At 40.0% G+C, this 24,940-nt stretch overlaps 1 protein-coding gene across 1 annotated transcript in view; it reads left to right on the top strand.

The window, feature by feature from the left end:
- The window catches only part of RSPH3 (radial spoke head 3), a 38,676-nt gene extending 15,216 nt beyond the window's left edge, over nt 1-23,460 (top strand). Inside the window, exons 3-10 of the mRNA XM_063443306.1 lie at nt 1,765-1,852; nt 4,420-4,561; nt 5,093-5,238; nt 10,144-10,347; nt 12,104-12,266; nt 13,781-13,867; nt 14,566-14,661; nt 23,130-23,460. Of these exons, the coding sequence (XP_063299376.1) occupies nt 1,765-1,852; nt 4,420-4,561; nt 5,093-5,238; nt 10,144-10,347; nt 12,104-12,266; nt 13,781-13,867; nt 14,566-14,661; nt 23,130-23,143 (940 nt within the window). The 3' untranslated portion in view covers nt 23,144-23,460. The remainder of the gene's footprint in view (nt 1-1,764; nt 1,853-4,419; nt 4,562-5,092; nt 5,239-10,143; nt 10,348-12,103; nt 12,267-13,780; nt 13,868-14,565; nt 14,662-23,129) is intronic.
- Nucleotides 23,461-24,940: the final 1,480 nt, after the last annotated feature.

Raw genomic sequence — 24,940 nt, 5'->3', positions numbered from 1 at the left:
TAGCCACTTAGTCACAAACACTGGCCAAATATTCGTTTTTTGCTTTTTTAACACAAAAACAAATATGAACGCTAACCTTGGCCAGTGTTTGTGACTAAGTGGCTACTAAAAAAGACTGGACATACCCCACTTGCAATATCTTTGGTTGTCTACTTTTTCAAATGGTATGCCATTATGGGGGTAATTCTCAATCCTGGGCTACCACACCGGCTCAAAGGTAACATTACCAATCTGGCAAATTTCTATTTGAAAATGGAACGTTCTATATTTGACCCTGTAACTTTCCAAAACACCATAAAACCTGTTAATGGGGGATACTGTTGTACTCGTGAGACATCGCTGATTACAAATATGTGCATTTTTGTGCAGTAAAACCTAACAGTATTATGACATTCACAGCTAAAATGGCAGACGGAAATACAAATTTAAAAAAAATTCTTATTTTCTCACATTTTGTTTTTATTTTATTCATAATGAATTATGTTCCATATATGAATAGTTAATGATAAATTAAAGCCCTGTTTCTCCTGAACAAAATGATATATAATAAGTGTGGGTGCATATAATATGAAAGAGGGGAACTACGGGTGAACAGACATATAGCGCAAATTCCAGTTTTTGTTTACGTTTTGTTTTGATCAGAACGTGCACTATTGACTCCATCCTGAAGGGGTTAATAAATACAACTGTTTTGGTTGGTGTAAGAAGTAGTAGTGAATAGTTTAATTCATATCAACTTTGAAAACAATTTGAAAACTAAGAGGGTAGTAGTACCTCTGTTGATTTTACTAGATTTATTTATGTATTTTGCATATATTTTGATACATGCACTAAACTGGTACAGCTCCAGTTTGAAGTGAAAATTGATGGAAAGTAATCCTTAAACTCGGTTGCATTTTAGGTTTGTGGATTCATTATATTTACTGCCACAAGCATTATGGTTTTCACTATTTTAGAATTACTAAGCACTATTTTACTTGGATCTTATCTACTCTGTGATGTTTATTGTATATCTAACATGAAGAAGCCTTTAAAGAACCAAGTGTTATATAGAGGTAAATCAACATATATAGCTTGAACCAACACTTAACCTATAGGGGGCATATTACTGGTTCTTAGGATGGCCAGGTTTAACGCGAAAACAGACAAGAAAATATTGTCCAGATATTAGCCAAAGGACAAGGACACAAGAGGTACAGATAATTATTAAACAGCCAAGTCGGGGATGCCAGAGAACAGGATAGTCAAGACCAAAATATCACACGAGCAAGGAATGCACTATTGGGCACTGCACAGACGAGAACTGGGCATTGGTGATCTATCACAATGGACTTATGTAGGTATAGTGGGATTGATGCCGTCATTCTTGTACTCCCAAAACATATGTGAGCATTGTTAACATGGCAACGCCACTAAACTTGTGTTATTATTTTGACGCACAGGTGCACTGTCATAAATATATCTGTGACACAGCATCACAATTTCTGCCAGGCAGAGGCAATACAGGGTAAGGATGCCAATTGACCTGGGACCAGGTAATAAGGCAGGAGTGAGCAGGTACTGTAACACCAGTATAGGCACATATAAAAGGTTACACTGAAAATCAGATCTATATGCTCCACCTAAGAGGATAGTTTGGAAATGTGTCAGATCCAAATTAATATCCAAACAATTTAATGGAGATTTAAATGATAAAGTGGAGATGATTATCATGGTTACGATTGACCACTGAAATTCATGTAATCTATTTTTCTTTTCCTCCAGAAACAACGAAACCTACAGTTATGGTAATATTATGTATGACCGAAGGGTGGTACGTGGCAATACCTATGCTCAGCATATTTTACCTGTGGTAAGCAGAACGATTCTATATTGTATTAACTGTATTTTAACTCTTTGCTTTGAACATTGTAACTGAAGGTGGACCTGACTGTTCCCATGGCTCATTATTTTACAATTTACCCATGTAAAATATGAACTAAACAGGTTTATCATTATAACTACATAAAACCAAATAAAAACATGAGCATAGGAAAAAAAAGAAATAATTCCTTTATTATTTGTTTTTAATACCACCATGAATAGCTGCATCCAGGCTTCTCCTACTATAGAGTAGGTTGAATCACTAGCTACATTTTATATTATAGCTAATATCATACTGTTCCAACTAACAGCATTTTGGACTTGCTCTAGTCTATAGTATTATTATTTTTGACCACAAGGAGGCAGTTGGTATTACTCTTTTAAGCAAAACACGTTAAAAAGAGAGAATTCAAGGTGAATTTCAAAATTAATGACATAGCTGAATGGAAAATATAGTTGACTTGGGGAATTTTTCCAGTTTTACTATTTTGACCTTAAATTTGACATTCATTTTAAATTCTCACATTAGTGATTAACCCTTTTAATCTTTAATGGTAGTCAGATTGCTATATGTTCTACTGGGAGAACTGCCAACAAAATCTAGATTCAGAGATTAAAAAGCAGCTTTCCCCCCTCCTGTTAGTCACACAGCCTATGATGATCGGCACAGAGATAAAAAAAGAAAGGCTGTACTTGCATATCTGTTATTAGGGAAAACCACCTCTGGGCATCTCTCCTACTTGCTTTCATTTAAGGGAAAGCAATGCCTGTAAGGGGAAGGAGGGGCAGGCTCTGCATGAGAGCAGCCAACATCAGCAATGTGAAAAGAAAAAGCCATAATTAATTATTGCAGCAGTTTTGGATAGGCAATTTGAGAATAGAGAGAGAGAACGAGAACAGATATGTTTTATTTACAAACCATATTATTTACAAACCATAAAGCCAAGGGGTATGCAGGAGAGGTATCTTTTACGGCAAATGCAACACCCACTGAAAACTGCTCTCGGCAGAAGTTAAGGTTAATGGAAGTAAATATAAATAAATACAAGCTTTTAATAGTAATAAAGGCACACTATAGCGCTAGGAATACCGTGAAAAGTGTGACAAAGCGTGAGGATGTTCAGCATCATTTCACATGAGACTGTCACTAGAGGCAGTCTTAACTCTTTAATGTAAACGTTGCCATTGAAGAAATACTTAATTGTATAACACGAGCAAAGATACATGATAAAAAAAAACCTATGCCTGTCATGACATGTTCACTTTAATAAAAAAATAAAAAAAACACATAGGTTACAAGTTTAGTAACAAAATGGTTTAATAAATCACCAGTAAAATCCAAAATAACACAGTAAACATATGTCTTGCAGTTGGGTGTAAAAAGGTTTGGTTTTGATTGTGTTTTGTCTATTACTCACCCAGTTGCTATTCTTGGTTAGATTTTGACATTTCATGAAATGTATGCTTAAATAGCACTAATGGACTCTGTTTAGAGATAAGGAAATCTGCCTTTCTTGGGCTAACATAGTTACATTGCTCTTTTTCTGATATTTCACAAACATGTTATCCTAATGATGTAGTGTTCTCCCTAATTTAATTAGAGGCCACCCTAAATGAAATTCTAAAACAGTGTTTGACTTGCCCTTTTTTCAGTGCCGAGACTCCCCTCGTGCCACCTCCCACTCCAGTGATGTCTCACAGACAGTCTCTTCTTTGTCTTCTTGTCCAATCTCATGCTTCTCATAGAGAATCAGTGGTGATGAGAAGTGAATGTCGGGCAACTGTCATTCGACATCCTCATGCAATGCATAAAGATATTGAATGTCACATAAGCAAGCCTGACTCGGTTGTAGCAGTGGAAGCACCTCTACTGGCTGTGCAGAAGACAGTGGTCCTTTAAACTTTCCAAAAATAAAACCTAAAATACATAGTGCAACACTGTTAATTAAAATGTAGCAATATTAGTCGCATATTAATCGTTACTAATTAATGTAGAAGTTAGTGTAGAAGACTCCGTACCTCAGCTCAATCCGTTAGTGATACTTTAAAATAATATTCTAATTGTGGGAAAAATCCATATATAGTGCAGACTAGACTTGTGATCAAAACACTTTCAGGTGCTTTGAATGAATTAAATACCGGTTAATTCAGGATTGGACTCGGTGGTGTCATTTCTGAAACATATGAGTGCTGTAAAATTGTGAGCCAATCGACTCGCTGTTGCCAGAATGGCGCACGTATGAGGTATAACAAAAGGGTTTTAAGGCGCAGCATTCTGTTTCAAAGTTTGCTCGAATTGAAGGACTGGAGGGAGGGGTTTTAAAATAGGAGTGCAGGAATGAAATTACAGATGGTCACGCTAGTGCTGCATTTTTTAGTAGGTAATGTTACATTTTATTATCTCATAATGTAATCTCCAGCTCTAGAAATTAACTCTGCCAAAAAAAAAATTAAAATTAAATCAGTCCTGTGAAAGCCTTATTACTGTTAAAAAATACTTCTTTTTATATTTATACATTTTATATACTCCTACACATTATATTTTACCTCCTTCAGTCTGCACAACCAGACCCTGTGGAGCTTCAGAGACAGCAAGAATCCCATCGACGAGCTTTGGCAAAGAAACGAGCCAAGGAATTGCTGAGAGCCAGATCACCAGAGCCTGTAGAGGGCCGCAAACACATTGATGTACAAACTGGTATGCGGCAAGATGGGGAAACTATGCTTATTGTTAATGTATTTATTTTCAGTTTCAGCTTAGTTTTTTTTAACAAATGCATGTTGAATACATATTCACAAAACTGGGTGCTAGATTCTGTTAAAACTATTATGAGAAGAAATCAACACTCACACGAATATTCTGATTTTATATCTTAGACTATTTAAAACACATTAGTTTTAAATGGAAATGTGATCACCACTCATGATCATATTGTGCTAAACCATCCAACGCCTTAATGTCCTCTGCATGAAAGAAGAACCCAGAACAAATAGTGGTAGAAGATACAGTTATGATAAAATTGCAGTGTTAATAAAGCAGATTAGCTTGTTTTTAACCATGTATAGGACTTATGTATACTGCGAGATAAGTAAGCAGTATGTTTCTTTATATGCTGTTAGTTTTTTGACTTTCTATACTTCTAGAAATATTTCTACTGAAGAGATCAATTGAATGACAGCACAGTGTATTTTTTTTAGTTCATCTTATCTTTGTTGTAATCCTTCCCAGAGTTATACTTAGAAGAACTCAGTGATCGGATTGAGGAAAAGGACATGGAATGCCAAACAGATGCCTTTTTGGACAGACCTCCCACACCTCTCTTCATACCTGCAAAAACTGGTGCTGATGTTGCTACCCAGATTCTGGAAGGAGAAGTAATGTATCTCTAAATAGAAAATATACTTCTATTGCTTATAATATGCCTTAAGGCTTCAAAAGCTTTCAGTTCAACACGAGTTCCAGTTCAACAACACATGAGCATACACCTAAATTCCACCCAGGTCATAACAAATTAACATTGTGAACATTTTATGCTAAAGTGAATTAGTGAATTGTTAAAAGTACACCCTAAATAGCATAACTATTGTAGTTTAATTGCCAAAAGAGAATTGCTGCATTAATCTTGGGAGGGATGTAACAAAAATCCAGGGTCTATGCAAATTACCAAGTCTAGCTATTCAGGTAGTGCACACAACAGTTGCTACCAACAGATGGCACTATACAAACTTCACAGTCAAATCCACCTAGTTGGTAGCAAGCATCAGCAGAACAGGAGAACAGAAAAAAACATTTAACAATAAACATACCGTTACATTATCATTCACCCTGCACCTACAATGGGCACAGAGTGACTTAGACATCGGAGTAATCCAGTGTCCTACATAAAGTGTTTGTCTGAAACTCCTGGTGATGGTGACTACCATCACACACAATAACCCCAATATCTCAGCTCAGGATGGTCCTTACTCCTTGGACCAAAAACTGATCTCTAGAGCACATTACATTACAATGTACATTTAAATTTTACACATTCGTGTTCCTTACACTTGGAACTTAAGTACTAATATTATACTCAAGATCTGTGAAAGTTCAACTTTTTGGCTCAACTTATAATGGGAAGGGTTTGAGTCTCAGTCCTAATTTTTTGTTAATGGGTACCAAGGTAAGTATAGTGTACATGAATAACAAGGTTTGAGACTTCTCCTATTTTATTTTTATGTGGGTGAGTGCAGTTTCTTTTAACATGTCCCCTCACTTTTGGTTGTATATCTCTGGTTGGGGAACAGATGGGAACAGATAGGAACCTGAAACTTTCTTTGAGTTTTGAATTTGAGATTCCACAGGTGACCCAGCTAAGGTCGTACAAATCTGGGGAATAGCCTACTTTATTCATGCAATTTCAAAAATGAACAGATTTAAAATAAGAAAAACAATTCATAAAAATTAACAGTATTTTACATATATGTTTGATTGACATACAGTAGCGTATGTTTGTCAATGAGGTCTGAAATGTTACTACATTTGATATTGGTATATTTGATATTTAGATAAAAGCTTTTAGTTTTAAGTAACCTAAATTAATTGTATGTGATGTTTAAAAATTAATTTTAAAGTTTTGTGAGCTGATCCAGCAAACAGCCAAATGCTGTGTGCTGGCAGAAGCATTAGGAACACACTGTCTGTGTCTGCACACAACATCAGAACTTTAAGTCTGTAAAATAAACTGCTAAGACGACATGTTAGGCAAGCATTACCAGTGTCCCGGTGTAGAGGCCTTACTGCATATTCTTGTAGAGTCCAACGAAGATGACACTTCCCGATAAAGTCACCTTTAAGCAGTGGGTTGTGACTGATGGAGTAGATATTGTTGTCCTACCTATGGATGAATTCTGGCTGAGAAACTCATTATGTGAAAGATATGCCATTTCATTGCTAATGCTCAGTCTCAGTCCCTTAAAGGAACACTAGTGTCAGGAATACAAACGTGTATACCTATTAGATCTTACCGCAGGTCAGTACTCCCGTTCTTGGTAAATTCTGCCCACAATCTCATACCAGAGTTCTGACCAGAGATTGGATAGCCAGAATGGAAGACATTTAATCTATAGATAAACTATGCCAGAGGAACCTTGCAGCGATACAACACTGTGTGGTTCCACTGGACGCAATGGCTGTCCTCATGGGTGAGCTAGATATGTGCAGATGTCTAAGAGTTAATTAGCTGTTTTCATTCCCCATGGGTGCTCATTGACAAGTGGTTAGCTTCCCGCCCACCCCTTTTTTTTTCTCTTGCCCGTTCCTCACCCTCCCAACCCCCATTTTCCTTCCTTCTCTCTTTTGTCATTCTTTGTTTTATTGAAGCAATATGAGAGCATCACAGAAAGGAAGAAAAAGAAGAATATATCAGCAGATACACACTCAATTACAATAACCATTAACATTGATATATACTGTCTGCTTCATTTTATATGTTATGGGTTGTCGCTATGTCTAGTAGATTAGGCATATATATTTGTGAATCATGTTTATAGTGTGACAGTAGCTGCTTAATATATAATGTATAAGTAAGTTGTGCTGCATGTATATAGGCTAGAAGGCATGGAATAACGGTTAACATTGCTGAATCTTGCCTATCACATAGGGTAACATTGCTGAATCTTGCCTATCACATATGGTAACATTGCTGAATCTTGCCTATCACATAGGGTAACATTGCTGAATCTTGCCTATCACATATGGTAACATTGCTGTTCTACCTGAACGTAGAGTAACATCGCTATCCGTTTTAAACACAAAATTAGGTTTACTTTGTATTAAACCACTGGGAACAGGTTTCATCACAATTAACATTATAAGCTGTGTGATGTTGAGCCTAATAGTATTATGGCAACCAAATAAACAGAATCCCAGTGAACCAATACTATATTATAGTCCCCTGGGGTCTCCCAGGTGTAAGTCCCTCTTTGGGTTTGCCTGCAGGTAGAAAATTGTGCCTCAGTGATCATCTAGGGTGCTTGAGGGGTCTCCCGGTTAGGAAACCAGCGTCCTGCTAAGTCCTGTGTGGTTCACCCTATGCCTCGTTGGGGCTGAGGGCATCTCTGCTGCGGGTGTCTGTGTTGCCACGTTGTGGTACATTGACTGATCGGGTCCCTCTGGCGCCGGGTTGCTGGACTGTGCGGATAGAGCAGGGTCACCCCTATTGCGATGGATGCTTGAGGGGGTCGTGGCTTCGCCGTCCGCTCTACTTTACTGCATCTTATGACTCTGTCCTCTGGCTGAGCTGCTGGCTGCCTCCGAGGGGTGAGCAACGGCTGCTGGGGTGAGTGATTGCCCGCTGTTCGTAGTGCCCTTTGTTGCCGCTTGTGATTATGGGGGGAACGCTGCGTGGGGAGTTCTGGGGTGAGCCCCTGTTGAGGCTTTGGGCTACTCACCCGTGGTCGAGAGTTGGAGTGCTGGGGCTTGCATCAGGCTCCTCGCCTCCGCCCCCCTGCTTTTTATGTCCCCCTCAGCGTTCGAGTCTGTATTGCGGGTTTCGTTGTGGAGTCTCTTGGGCCCGATGACGATGGGACCCCCTCCGGAGCGCCCTTGCGGCTGTCCATATTGGCCCAGAAGGCCGCCAAAAGCCGGTCTATCCTAACCGATAGCGGGAGTAGGCAGGGCTCGGGTGCTTGGGCCCGCATGGCTTCCGCCATTTTAGGTGTCGCTGTCAAGGCGGCATCGGGGCACAGGGATTGGTGTCTCTGCTTTTTGTTACTTGTTTTTGTTGTCGGGATAACCCCCACCGGCAGGGGGGGGGGGAGTAGATGCTCCAAGCAGGCCCCCTGTGCAGCTGGTCCCAGTCAGCTGGGGGATTGGCCGTCTCCACCATGCCGTCTGAGTAGGCCGCAGGTAGGCCTCGGGTCTGTCCTCTGGACGTGGCTGCCATAGTTGCTCGGGATCTCGAATTAGCGGTTTTTCCATTGAATATCTCTGTTGTTGGGGCTGAAATGCTGGCTATATGTAGATAATTGCTATTGTTTTAATCGTTTTTCAGGCTTTCGATCCAGGAGCTCGTCTGTAGTGCGACCGCTCTGCTCGGCTGTCAGGCTCCGCCCCCCCATTTTCCTTCTCTCTTGTCGCACCTTTCTTCTTTCTAACATTCTGCTTTTGTCATTGCCTTACCTTTACCATACATGGGCAATATCTACCTCTGCAGAGCCAGCACATCCAAACACAGCCCTGGCCAATCAGCATCTCCTCATAGAGACGAAGTGAATCAATGCATCTCTATGAGGAAAGTTCAGTGACTACATGCAGAGGGTGCTGCACTGCCCCCAGGAAGCACCTCTAGTAGCCATTTGAGGAGTGGCCACTGGAGGTATCCCTAGGCTGTAATGTAAACACTGTTTTTTTTTTCTCTCTAAAAATACAGTGTTTACTTCAAAAAGCCTGAATGGACTGATTATACTCACAGAACAAATACAATAAGTTGTAGTTTTTCTGGAGACTGTAGTGTCCCTTTAGGATATTGGACTTAACTACACTGTATATTCTGTGTGATATTTTCATGTTGTGTAATTATGCATGAATACTGCTGCTTCTATAAAGCTTTTGAGAAAACAAAAATGCTACCACTGAGGGTTAATTTTTTGTGAAAAATTGAGATTTCTATCCAGTCTTCCACCAGAGATGATCAACCCAAAAGTGAGGGGAACTGTAAAAAAGAAAAAGTCATCCATATACAAAAAAAAGAAAAGAGGAGTCTCAGACCTGAAATGTTCTGCTGTACACTACCGTACTTAGATACCCACTAAAAAATTAAGCCTGAGATTCAAACACTTGTATTAAGAACCTCCACCATGTGCCTTAAAATAAAAAATAAAAGCTTTACTAACCTTTTTCCAACACCTGGCTAGTGACCCCATGCCATGGAGGAAGCATGGCAAACTATTGATGTTTCCATAAATATCTGTATTACCTGCATAACCTGTATAACACTGTCTAAAATTTGCTATGCACAATGACACAACAATAGCAACATTAAACCAAGTACTGTAAAATAAAAAATAAAAACCTGATGGTTTTATAATTCCAATACATAGTTATTCACTCAAATAATTAGGGAAATGTTAAATGGTAAAGCAACCTAAATTAACCATTGTTTTCCTCCCCACATAACATGACATCCTAGTGTGGATGGGAGAGTTGCACTTTAACTATCCCACTTCATCCCCAGACTAAAATCATTGGCTTTTTGTTCACATAATTCTAAGCTGGTTTGTCTGTGCTTCTGTTTACAGCTTTTTGACTTTGACCTTGAGGTAAAGCCAATGCTGGAGGTTTTGATTGGGAAGACAATTGAGCAGGCTCTCCTGGAAGTAATGGAAGAAGAGGAACTGGCAACGCTGAGAGAGCAACAATGTGCCTTTGAAGAGCTTCGTAACGCTGAGCTTGCTGAGGTGCAGAGGCTGGAAGAGCAAGAGAGACGGCACAGAGAGGAAAAGGTGTGATTTGTGTAACTTACGCAGTATTTTTTGGGGGAGACCATTATAATGACATAACATATTCTATATGTATTACAGTGCATAGGTGTCTGAAAATTATTCTCTGGTGAGAACCACATAGACCTGTACAGATTCTAAGCTGTTTATTGGAGTAAATTATTAGAAATGGATTCACCAATATATTGTCTGTTCTGTACTCCTGCCTCCTTCTTTAGCTTTTCAAAGTTATTGTTCCTTCCTTCAAGCATCTACATAATCTTCCCCAGATATGTGAGGTCTAGCAGCTACATTTTATGTAAGAGAATGGATTAATTTAGATACTAATAGAAGATTATATATATATATTATTATTTTTTGCTACAACACCACTGGTGCCACACTTCCCTGACTTTAAATACACATTTTTTTTCTGGACCTTTTCTATGCCTTTCATTCTTTTTTAAATTATTATAGAGGTAATGCTTAAAAATATATAAAATGTTAAAATAAAAAAAAAAATACATCATAAAGGAACACTATAGTCAGAAAAACAGCGTTAGCTTAATGAAGCAGTTTTGATGTATAGATTATGACTCTGAAGTCTCACTGCTCAATTCATTGCCATTTAGAAGTAAAATAATTTTTGATTCTGTTTATGCAGCCATAGCCACATATCCACTGGCTGTGACTGACACGGCCTGCCCGAAAACGAAATGGTTTAATTTTCAATCAGAACTTGTGTATAGTTAGTGTATATAGAAGTGTTAAGGAAGGCTGTGTAAGTCACATGCAGGGAGGTGTGACTAGGGCTGTAGAAACAAAGTGATTGAACTCCTAAATGGCAGAGATCTGAGCAGTGAGACTATAGGGGCATGATCTATACACCAAAACCGCTTCATTAAGCCAACGTTACTTTGGTGACTATAGTGTCCCTTTACTGTGTCACTTACCAGCAGATTACTGTTATCCTCTGTCGTTTCACATTCAATTAGTCCCCCAAGGAATGTATTGCATGTAGGAGCCTTTTGTGTCATCTCTTTTCTTATCACATTCTCTGTTCCAAATTAAAATTTATTTTATGGGAGTTACGTTTATTTTTCTCTGTTTTACTGACAAATTGAATACTTATTCCAAAATTATGTACTTTTTTACTACCACTATATTCACTGCATTTAATGCCCCTTCAATTCTCATTTTATATTGCTTTTTCTTGGATTTCTTATCCTTATTTTCCTGTTGTCCTACCATGTATCTTCATGTGTTTCTGTGCCTGTCCTGTATCCTCTTCTCCTTCTAGCACTTTCTCCAATCAATAACTTGTTCATTGTTCACCTCTCTCCTAGTAAGCACCATAGTTTCCAGCTCTTTACACTCCATTCCAGTGTTCTCTCCCACACCAATATTTTTTCCTTCCCTTACATATGGTTTATTCTTCCCACACTCACAGTGACAGGAGAGGCACAAGGAATGGGCACCAATAGATATAGGCTAGGTTTTGGAGGGGTGTGGAGAATGTACCTGCTGGCCATGTTTACAGGGCTGCCGAGTGGGTACACTATAAGGGTTTGAGCCAGGTTACAGGGACGGAGAACAGATTTGAGTCCCAGGTCGACCGAAATATAAGGAAGTGGTGCTCCAAATAGTTAATCTTTGTGTATTAGACTATCAATTACACAAAACATTCTTCTAATTTGTTACATATTTTTCGTACTGTTTCTAAGTAAAATAAGGGCGTATGCAACACATATATATTTTATTTGATTTTGTTATTTTTCAGGAAAGGCGCATGAAACAGCAACGTGAAATGCTTCTCAAGGAGAAGGAAACTGCAGAGAAAGTTGCAGCACGTGCATTTGCACAACAGTATCTTGCTGATCTTGTTCCTTCTGTTTTCAGCAGCCTTAGGGATAATGGTTATTTTTACGACTCTGTAGAAAGAGGTATTTTCACTTATAATTATTATTTATTTAAGTTCAATTTTTACTGCAAAATGACATAAGGACGTTCCATGCAATCCTTAAAAAAGTGGTCTTTTTATGGTGTAAGGATGGCATGGAACATCCTTTGCTTTTGAAGCAAGCAGGGTTAAATCCCTGCTTGAACCAAGGAGACCCAGTCATTAATCAATATGTGGGGAATTATTTAGTGACCCCTGTCTGATAGATGAGCTGAATGCAGTACTCAAAATGAACACTGCATGTAGTGACTGAATGATGGTGTTCAGCCGCTGTGATGCCCCATACAGAGGGAAACCTCCAGGATCTCCCTGCATGCCTCCTCCTGCCAACAACAATCGGCAATGGGCTGTGCCTGCTCTCCAGCACTGATCACATGGTGAATGGCAGGGACAACACGCAGGAGCTGCAGCATGAGAGGAAGATCTACCTCTCATGCTGCAGTCACTCACTAAAGAACCCTCTTTACTGTGTGAGCTGGAAAATACCTCTGCTGATGTTTGTACTGATGTCAGCAGATGGAATACATCTGAGTTAGGGTTAGTTAGGCTAGGGTTAGGCTTGAAGAGGTAGGGTTAGTGTAAATAAAGCGTTAATGCTGGGTTAGGGTTAATGCTCAGTTAGGATGAGTGTAGAGAGAAGGATATGGTATGTGTATTGTTAGAGTTGGAGTAAGCATAGAGTTAGGGGTAAGGTTTATTTAGGGCTAAGGTAAAATCTATTTTGAGGTTTATTCCTGTAGTTGCACTTTATTTGTAAAAAATATTATAAGCAAAACTGTAAAAAAAAAGTGCCATGTTGGACAGTTGCCTCCACCCTTAAGGACACATGACATGTGTGACATGTCATGATTCCCTTTTATTCCAGGAGTTTGGTCCTTAAGGGGTTAAAGGGTTAATGATGAGCAGTAATATTTATGATATCATGTTGTGTTTAGGGGTTCAGTGCTTGTATAATGTGAACCATAACTTATATCTGAATGCAATTGTCTCATCCGTATCTGGTGTCTGTCAAAAAGAGAATCAACACAGAGATTTTTTTTTGATTTTTTTTTACATTGGTAACTTATATTTAACTGTTCGCAAGGTTCGCAAAGTCCTAACTAGCCAGGCTTAAAATAACTCACCAGCTCAAATGTCCACAAACATTTATATGTTTGTAAGGCAGTGTTGTGCATTGATGTGTAGGAATAACGTGTTTTAAAGTATGTGTGGTGGGTCAGTGCGAGTGTGAGTGTGAGTGCAGAGCGCATTGCCTATGGATGGCTAGTGTGTAAATGTGCAGAGTGATAGGGGTAACATGATGAGAGAGCTAGCTCATGATGGTTCAAGGTTCAATTATTTTACGATCAAAACTTTTTAAATAAATGTGATGTATTAATTCATTTGGAGTGTTTAATTTTTTTAATGTTTAAGTTCAATCTTTTTATAAATAATTATACTTTTTTTAATACAAGTTTAGGCCCAAACATGTACTTATTGAATTTTTGTATTGCATAGATGTTGAAACCGTATTCATGCCGTGGTTGATGGAAGAGGTGGAGAAAAACCTTCAGAAGAATAACTTGGGAAGAACAATGCTTGACTGTAAGTCATAAATTATATTCTTAAACAATTCAAAAACATTATCAAAGTGTTGTGTTCTGCAAAAAACAGAGTATTACAGTAATACAAACATTGTGGAAACTTGTGTAACTAACAGGCACGTTCCATTGGTAACTCTTCCCCTTTTACATATTTGTGACACTTTTCAGAACATGACTCTTAGATCAGTCTCCTCCTGTGTGTCTTACACTAGCCTCGTTTTGCTAAAATATTGTGACAGCCTAGCAAGTCCTATTGATGCACTGAATAAACCATTCCTAAACCTTAGAAGGATGAGGCTGTTTAATGTACTTTCTTGGACTTCAATCCCGCATTTTACACTGTATTTTTTTTTTTTTGTTATTGCCACTTAACATTTAAATTGACCACTCTTAACATAAGTGACTACTTCCTCAAGTCGCGTTAGCCTGGCTACAATCAAAGAAAAACTACACCAAAATGAAGATTAGTTTTGTATCCTTTCTAGTAATTTAGCCATTTTTATCTAGACACTTTTTTTGTGTCATGTCCAGTACTTTAAAATCAGGTTATGAAAGTATCCAATTGAGATTTATCTTTATAATCATAATAATATAATATGATATATAATCATATCATAATTATGACTTATTCTTACCATTAATTTTGCGTTACTTAATAACTATACGCACTGCGTAACAGTAATTTTCTTTTAATTTCAGTGTTAATACGAGAAGTTGTGGAAAAGCATATTGATGACTTCAGCAAAATGGAATCCCAAGATAAAGCACCATTGGACATTGCGCCACAAGCAAGTGGTAGGTATTAAAAGATGGCAACATGTGTAATATAGCTATTGTTAAATTATCTATTTTGTTCAATAAAAAAATGTCAGTGGTATTACCATTACTTTTTTCATTTATTGTTGACTGTTTAGATCTTTTACAGTGTCCTTTAAAACCCTTCCCCAGATCTAAGAATAATCCTACTGTTAAAAATGTCAGTCACTGATTTATTAACTTATCTACATCAATGCAGCATACAATTCAATTCAATTGGTTTGTTGGTAAGTCATGTGGTTTGAAGGGACACTCTAAAAGCCAAAACAACTGTAGCATAATGAAGTGGTTTTGGTGTATAGATTATGCCTTTGTAGTCTGTTTAGTTCTCTCCCAATTAGGAATTAAATCACCAGACCGAGCCACACCTTATCAATGGGGGCCAAATCAGCCATGGAGTGTAAATAGCACAGCACAGTTAAAATTAAAAACTTTATAGGTACCTTAATTCAATGTTGCCTACTACTTACAAATGTAATATTCTAGCCTCACCTGACATTCTAGCCAAATCTTAAACATTTTGCAGAATATTGCACCATATGCCTGCCTCTACAGACATACCTCTAACTCCAGATAAATACTTCCTTATCCAAGATATCTACACAGCTCACCAAGGCACCAAGGGAGGCATATGGTAAAGATATCACTTCCTGTTTGTAGTTTCTCTGACTGTCTGCAGTCGGGTTGTGAAAAAAGCCGCTCACAAAGTATTGTTGGGGCTGAGACTGTGTGCATACTTTTGATAAGAAAGTCTTTCTGGCATGAGGGAGTTATGGCTAAGGAGGCAGGCTTATGCAGCATTCTGCAAAACATTTATTGATTTTGTGCAAATGCTATATAAAAAAACAAAAAACGAGCTTGCAATAAATACAGCATATTAATGAGGCCACAATCTATCAAATGCATTAAAGTTGTATTGATGTAAGCGGATCTCTGATTATTGCTATTTACAAAAACAAACAATAATTGGTTATTATCATCTGATTACACTTAAAGCGACAATCCAGACCTCAGAAGCACAGTAGCTTGCTAAAATGCTTTATATGTGGGGGCGTGGCTCACCGCCGAGCAAGATGGCCGCATAGAATTTTGCTCCGGCACATGGGCTCCAGAACGAATGACAACCAATATAGCAGAAATCATTCCAACCCCCTGAAACAACATGTCTCCACATGAGAAAAAAGCCTCCTCGAAAAATGACAAGCAAAACTTTTTCGGCCACAAACTGACAAACTTACCGCGAGGACGGCCCGAGCGGACGGCCCTACGAGTGGGGAAATCAGCAGCCACATGGCCTCTCCAAATACACCGCTGCCACCTGAAAGCCTTACCAAAGACTTCTTCGAGCACTCAATGGAAGCTATGTCCACCAAGCTAATTACCTTGTGGTAATCCACTGCAGATCAACAGAAGTCTTGAGCCTCACTAATAAAGCGACCCGCGTGGTAAAGGAATGCAAAGAACTAACCTCTGCACAAAATAAAAAGGCTGACCATGTCCAAGCCCTGGAACACAGGCTAGAGATAATGGAAACTCGTATGGTGGATGCCGAGGAAACGGCGTGACAAAATAACCTGCGCTTAAGAGGAGTCCCTGAATCATATTGCCAAGTGACCTCCAAGTATATGTGACGGGCCTCATGCACACCTACGCCCCGAGAATACCTGCAGACATGCTGCTCGTGGACAGGGTCCCTAAACCGAAATATCTTCCGGACACAACGCCCCCCGACGTCTTTCTCCGGGCACATTACTACCACATAAAGGAGCTGGGTCTTTGATCCAGCAGAAGCAAGCCTGACCCGCATGAGGAGTACAAAAGCGTACGCATCATGGCGGACCTGTCAGTGGCAACACTGCGACGCAGGCGAGAATTCGACCCAGTCACGACGGACCTGCGGAACCACGGAATCTGACAGAGATGGGGGTACCCCACAAAGCTGCTGGTCACCAGAGGTGGAGAAACAATCACCATCCACACCCCAGAAGAAGGGATAGCTCTGCTGAACGAATGGGGCCTGAGGACCAAGTGACCCTCGAGTGCTGTACACTCCCCGCTCCACAATACATCACCTGGCACAGCGCAGGCTCATGAACTGCGCCGCTCTGTGATTCCTTCATAAGTCGCTAGTATCACCTTGCTTAGCATATATTTCAGCCTATTATATATTTGTTTTGGTTAACTTGTAGCTATTAGTAAAATCTCACGATAAGTATGTTCAATTGTCAGTCATAATTTACACAGTATATATGGGGGACAGGCCTGGGCCCAGAACCTCTGACCACCCGCTAGCAGACCTTACGAGTTACACATGCTTAAAAGCGGGGCCGTAGCCGGGGCACTTGGCCTCCATTCCCACTCCGCCTCATGCTGCCCCGGAGTCAAATGACCACGGTTGTACGGCCTGGGGTCGAGTAGATGCAGACAGGGGAGGCCGCTGGGCGGCCCTTTTCCAAGACATGCGCTGGTCCCGGGCAATAAATCAAACAAATGGATACGGTAGGCTCACCCTAACGGGGACTGTCTCTGCGCTAGCAACGCTCAATTCTGTCGAAGCCTGCTCAACTTCACTTGAGGAACATGGGGGACATAGGACCTAGCCGCCTAACCGATCCAGCGCATACCAGGGTCCTGACTATAACAATGCATAGATCCCTACTACCCACTCCCTAGGCCGCAACCTAAACATGGAGCTGCCCATTGCAAACGCCCAACAAGCGAACCAAACTGCACTATACACAGCGCGATCAACTGGGCACATAGGGGTACATGTACCCAACAGATACACTCTCATGTCTCAGGGGGAACAGTTGTTGACTTTTGGGTTGCTCCCGCAGGGCCACCCCCCTCACAAACATTCTACAATTTTATCTTAAAAAAAAAAAAAAAGATATATTTATATAGTTTTATGAAAAGATTTCTGCTTCACTATGCAATCCACAATGGAGCCCAAGAAGCCACCCATTAGGAATGTTCTACTCCTAACCCCCACGGTACAACTTCTCTACTCTGACTACCAGAGGTCGTTTATACATAAACCCCACCTTAGTTAGGTGACCGTATAGGTCAACCCCACCTACACACTCTGACCCAACCCCCTTAGACTCTCCAACAACCTCCACTTTCCCAACGACCCCCACCCCCTGAACGCAGTTGGTGCCTCACGAACCTCGACAACACCAGACCATAATACACGCAAAACCATACATCCAGACCATGAAGATATACCCTCCTAATACCAGAGGCCAACCACCCCTTATAAGCGCAACAAAGCAGATATAGTGTGCGCATAGGAGATGCACTTCGTCACATCTAGAGTTCCCATGTTTTGGCTAAAGGACTACCCAATACAATACCACGCAACTTACTCCTCCAAATCTAGAGGGGTCTCCATCCTCTTCCACAATTCACTGACGGTTAAAATACTTACTATCAAAAAAGACAGCCAGGGAATGTATCTAATACTCTCCAATATATCATCTTAGGGATATATAGCCCAAACAACCACCAAAGAAATTTCTTGCACAAGGTCTTAGCGAAATTACCACCGACCACCGACAGTACCTTGATCATGTGCAGGGACCTAAACCACACCTTAGACTCCCGAGTAGACATAACCATACCACACCTCACACAGACATACAACCATCACAGCAAACTGCAAAGCACTCACAAGACTACTCATGGAGCATGGGCTGTACGGTGCTTGGAGAATACAGCACTCGTCTGACAGGAACTACTCCTACAACTCGACAGTGCACAAGATCTACTCCAGAATTGATCTCATTCTAGTATCTGGAACGCTCCTTCCCCACATCTCCCACTGTGACATAAGCAACATAGTCTGTTCTGACCACGCCCCAACCACCATGGCCCTAAGGGACCACTACCAACACAGATGCAAACCTCCCTGGCACCTCAACAACACTTTCTTGCAGGACACCCACTTTACCAAACAACTAACAGAACACATCCAAACATATTTCAAGCTCAACACTACCCCGGACACCAATATCACCTTTACCTGGCAAACCCACAAACCAGTAATTAGGGTCCTACTGATTAGTCGAGCCACGTACCAAAAACGTGTTCACGGCTACAGCATCTCACTCTATTACGAAAACTGAGAGACACCACCAATGCACACTTCCTACAACCCTCAGACGAAGGTAATAGTCAAAACTACCTACCGCATCAATGAGCTATCCCTGAACAAGACCACACACATACTAACTAAATTGAAACAGAGAACCTACTCCCAAGACAATAAAGCCGGGAAAACCCTAGCTAACATGCTCTGCCAAAAACAAGCCAATACCAGAATTCCCTATCTGGTCACCAGCACAGGTACAAAATTACATAACCCCCAAGATATTAATGACGAAATGGCAGCATACTACCACAAACTCTACAATCTTAAAGAGGACAGGGCTTTACACCCACCGAACACCCAAGAAATCACAAACTTCCTACAACTCACAACATTACCGACTCTAACAGATACGCGGGCAGCAGCTATACAAGAACCTATCACCGCACAATAAATCCTAGACACAATTCAGGCACTCCCGTCTGGGAAATCCCCAAGCCCAGATGGACTTTCAAACTTGTATTACAAAAAAATCACCCCTTCCCTTGCACCTCACCTAGAGGCAAAATTGAACAATATTATCCGCAAAGGCACCATGCCCCCAGACATGATAATGGCACACGTGGCCACACTTCCGAAACCGGGCAAACCACCGACTAGAAGTCAGAACCTCAGGCCTCTATCTCTGTTAAACATGGACGTCAAACTGTTAGCCAAAATATTCTCTAACCGTATAGCGCCACATTATCTCTTCGCTAATAGGTGAGGACCAAGTGGGCTCCAAGTGAGGTCTCACCAGTGTTCTGTACAATGGCATGAACACTTCCCTCTTTCTACTGCTAATACCTCTCCCTATACAACCAAGCATTCTGCTAGCATTTCCTGCTGCTCTATTACATTGTCTGCCTACCTTTAACCCCTTAAGGACCAAACTTCTGAAATAAAAGGGAATCATGACATGTCACACATGTCATGTGTCCTTAAGGGGTTAAAGGACCACTATAGTGCCAGGAAAACATACTCGTTTTCCTGGAACTATAGGGTCTCTAGGTCCCCCCCGACCCTTAGGGTCCCCCTCCCGCCGGGCTCTAGGGTGAGGAAAGGGTTAAACACTCACCTTTTCTCCACTGCCGGGCTCCCTCGGTGGTGGGGACGCTCCGCCTTCTTTTCCCGTCATCTGCTGAATGCGCATGCGCGGTAAGAGCCGCACGCATTCAGCAAGTCCATAGGAAAGTATTCTCAATGCTTTCCTATGGATGCTGGCGTCTTCTCACTGTGAAAATCACAGTGAGAAGCTCTGAAGCACCTCTAGCGGCTGTCAGTGAGACAGCCACTAGAGGCTATCCTTTGACATGGTTTCCATTACTGAAGTAAGGCTTACTGGCCTTTTTTTACTGACTGTGCTATTTGCTCTTCTGTGTGTGATTTGGAAGCTCTTATAACTTGCTTAGCCTCTTTCTGCCTAATCTTATAGATCATTCTGTCTTCCTCACTCTGGTTTTTTTTTACAATTACTAAATGCTAACTTTTTTTTTTTTTACTATTTTGGCCACATCTGCAGAGTACCACAGTGGTTTCTTGAATTTGTTTGCTTTTACTGACAAGCCTAATGCAATTTTCTGTTGCCTTCAGCAGTGCAACTTTTAAATAATCCCATTTCTCTTGGACTCCATTTAAATTGCACCAGTCTGATAATGACTCCACTGTGAAAATCACAGTGAGAAGCGCGGAAGCGCCTCTAGCGGCTGTCAGTGAGACAGCCACTAGAGGCTGGATTAACCCTATGTTTACAGCAGGCAGGGTTAATCCTAGATGGACCTGGCACCCAGACCACTTCATTAAGCTGAAGTGGTCTGGGTGGCTATAGTGGTCCTTTAAATCCTCAGAAATAATCACCCCTAAATCCCTTTCCTCAGATGTTGAGGTTAGGACTCTATCAAACATTCTGTACTCTGCCCTTGGGTTTTTACATCCAAGATGCATTATCTTGCACTTCTCCACATTAAATATCAGTTGCCACAACTCTGACCATTTTTCTAGTTCACCTAAATCATTTGCCATTTGGCTTATCCCTCCTGGAACATCAACCCTGTTACATATCTTAGTATCATCAGCAAAAAACATACCTTACCATCAAGACCTATAGCAATATCACTAATAAAAATGGGAGAATGGGTCCAAGTACAGATCCCTGAGGTACCCCACTGGTGACAAGCTAATGCTTCGAATATACTCCATTGACTACAACCCTCTGTTGCCTGTCACTCAGCCACTGCCTTACCCATTCAACAATATTGGAATCTAAACTTAAAGATTACAGTTTATTGATAAGCCTTCTATGTGCAACAGTGTCAAAAGCCTTACTGAAATCTAGGTAAGCAATGTGTACTGCACCACCCTGATCTATTATTTTAGTTACCCAATTAAAGAAATCAATAAGACTAGCTTGGCATGATCTCCCTGAAGTAAACCCATGTTGTCTGATTTTGAAATCCATGTGTTTTTAGATGTTCAACAATCCTATCCTTTGACATGGTTTCCATTACTTTCCCCACTGCTGAAGTAAGGCTTACTGGCCGTTAGTTGCCCAACTCCTCCCTACTACCTTTCTTGTGAATGGGCACAACATTAGTCTAGACTCCAACCTAAGCTTCATCAAATTAGACCTGCGAAACCAAAACACTTGAACGGGTGGTCTGGCTGCAGACCGAGGGCAATGGAGACCTGCGTGTCTTACTATCTTGCAATGTAAATACTGTGTCCACCTGTCTTATTGGATATTCACTCTAAAACAAAAACCGAATTTACAAAAGATAAATAAAAAAAAAAAAAAAGAGTAAAAATATACGTGCCATGCTGTGACCTGCGTGTCACCAATGTATGACTGACCGAACACCACTTCCTAATATGATTGTTAATGTTTCATACTGACGGGACCTGCGTGTCCTAACTGAAGTTTACTCAAAGGTATTTGACAAATTGAACAATTGAAAACTTCAATAAAAATATATTTACAAATAAATCTCTGTCAGGGTTCCTGACATTCAACCGTCACTTGTAGGTAATATTTGTCGTCAAAAATAAAATAGTTGTGCGTTAAGACAAATGTTAAAAGTGATATAATAAAGTTTTTGGGGGGATTGTCGTATGATGTTTGATCCAAGAGAAACTTGCAAGTTGAGATGCCCTTGTCATGGGGTATACTGCTATATAGGGAGACAACATCAAGGCTGGCCAGTAAGGTGTATGGTGGAACTTAAAGGCTTTCTAATGCCAATAATGTATCCTTAGTGTCTTGGAGGTAGGATGGTAACTCTTTTACTAAGGGATGAAGGATACTGTGCACAAATCTGCTGGGTCTTTCTGTAAGACAGCAATTACCAGAAACCATTGGTCTGTCCAGAGGGTCCATGATGTTCTTTTTGACCTTGAGTGAGCGTCTTTTAATTCAGAACCTGACTTTGGACAGTCAGATAAACTGCAAACAGGTAGTGATATCCTTACTATATGTCTCCCCAGGTGTCCTCTCCTGCTAATGTGGGTAGTTTTCTTGTTCAGATCATTCAGTACTCTCAGTAGTTGAGAGCACCTGCCTTGCAAAGACTTCTCATTGAGCTGCATTGGGAAGTCTGTGATTGGACAGCCACAGAGTCTGGGTAGGGTTAGAAGGGGATGACTTGGAAAGGCACCAGACAAGAGAACCGTAGCTTTTACAAGCGTTTTTTAGCCCCAGTGAAAAAATGCATAATTAAATGCATACATGTTTTCATTGGAGGTATATACTAAACAGTTTTTTTTTTTATATTGTATTTGGGCAGTAGAGTGTCCATTTAATTAACAACAGATATTTTCATCTTGGACATTTTTTATCAATGGTATCCATTTAGGCATAGTAAACAAAGGATATGTTTGTTTTCTGTTATGTTTTCATAGCTACTTTGATTGTTCTAAAACAAAGTTTGCAAATCCTCCTGATTAGATCTCAAGTACATTTTCAGTGTAAGGATGCTGAAGTGCACACACTATGAATTTTGGTAAGAGAACACACATGTGAGCCCCTCTCCTAAATAACAGCCAGGATAGAAATTTCTGGAAATTAGAATATTTAATCTATAAATTTGCTAGTTATACCTTTAGCATATTCATCGATTAAACCGTTTACCTGAAGCAGACCTTGCCATTCTTGTCTTTCTCTGCTACATTGCAAAATGTGTCCATTCTAATATTAATGAATATATACAGGGTTTTTCCAATTCTGCTACTTTGGTTTTAAATTTGCCTATGTTCATTTAAAGCATCATATGTAATTCTATTGGTTCATAAAGAAATAATGTGACACTTTTTTTTTCTTTTATAGGAACATCAGACTAAAACAGCTTTCTTTACAAGTCTCATCAAACAGTATAAGCAATATAAAGCTGTATGCTGTATAAGTAAACAATATAAAGAATACTTTGGAGAACAAGAAACATGATTCCATCAGCAGACTTTTACAATCAGTTATTTTATAGAATTATTACTATGGCATGTGTTATGACTATGGCATATGAGTTTATGCTATATTGCACTATGCATTTACTATAGCTTTGTCCAATTATCTATTTATTCTGGGTAGAGAGTTTCAGTGGTTTATTTAGGGATTTATGGTTTGTTGAATTGTCAATAAAACAAATTTACACTAAATCATACATTAAGGTTCTAAAGGATGTTCTAGATAAGTAAATTATGTATATTGAAAATAGATACCTCCCTAATGGACAAAATGACATTAAATTACATGTTTAAGAGACAATCTAGCCACTTTAAACTGTGCATCTCATTGAAAAGGTTATGGTACCTGGAGTCTTCTAGTGCTGTCCCATTGCTCAGTAGTAAATCATTTTCGAATGGTGTACACTGATTGAGGGTAGTGAGGCACCTGCAGCCTGGCCTCTCTCTGCTGCTCAGGCAAATGCTTAGCTAATGCTTAAAAGGACACTCAACTGAAACTTCTAATCTATCCCCTTTCAGTGCTTGGGTTATCGAGGCACTCTGGGCAGTATTACAACTTTAATGTCTTTGATAGGTTTTGCTCTACAATAATATGTTGTATTGTTTGCAGTCTTTATAGTATTTGCATAAAATACATAAATGCTTGGCAAAATGCTGCACCATAAGCCTGCCTCCTTAGCCACACCACCTCACTCCAGAAAGACTTCCTTATTATAAGTATGCACACAGTATCAGCCCCAAAAGCACTGAGTGAGCGTCTTTTAATTCAGAACCTGACTTTGGACAGTCAGATAAACTGCAAACAGGTAGTGATATCCTTACTATATGTCTCCCCAGGTGTCCTCTCCTGCTAATGTGGGTCGTTTTCTTGTTCAGATCATTCAGTACTCTCAGTAGTTGAGATCTGTTCGTGTATTTGATAAGGATGTCTTTTTCTGGAGTGAGCGGTATGACGAAATAGGAAGGCTTATGGTGCAGCATTCTGCCAAGGATTTATTTATTTAAAAAAATAAATAAAAAGTTTGAGCATGAAGAAAAAGCATATTAATGAGGACAAAATCTCTAAAATGCATTAAAGTTGTAATACCGCCCAGAGTGCAGCAAGCACTGATAAGGGACAGTTATGGACTGGGTGTATCAGCTTAGCACTTGTAGCCTATCACTGTCCTCAATCACTGATATGAATTGGTATGGCTAATCAGGAGTGTTACTGAGGATGAGCCACAACGCCCAGCAGTGGAAGAAGCTACTGGTGATCGGGGACCCACATTCAAAATCATGTAAATAGAGATTTGAATCTGAGCAGTGGTTTGGCACTGGGGATTTAAGGCACAATAACACTTAAATTAAATGAAGTAGTTTGGTACCTACACTGTCCTTTTAGCAGTGGCTGCTCACTGTAAATATTAACTAGCATCTGGGCAGCCATAGCTGCCCTATCGCTAAAAAGACTCCACTCCATGGGGATGGGACCTGCATAATAATGTTGGGATTTTGAGACTTGCCTGGGATGGCAGTGGCTTAGTCACTAGTTTATATTTACAGTGAGCAGCCACTGGCTGCTAGTACTTAAAATAATTAGCCAGTGTTAATTTTGTCGACTAAAGTCTATTTGAGATTGAGTGGACTAAAACTAGACTAAAGCTAAAACAATTCAGATGACTAAAATAAGACTAA

This window comes from Pelobates fuscus, chromosome 2, assembly GCF_036172605.1.
Source record: "Pelobates fuscus isolate aPelFus1 chromosome 2, aPelFus1.pri, whole genome shotgun sequence".
Classification (NCBI taxonomy): domain Eukaryota; kingdom Metazoa; phylum Chordata; class Amphibia; order Anura; family Pelobatidae; genus Pelobates; species Pelobates fuscus.
The sequence above is the reverse complement of the archived record's forward strand: the minus strand, read 5'-3'. Positions and strand labels throughout refer to the sequence as shown.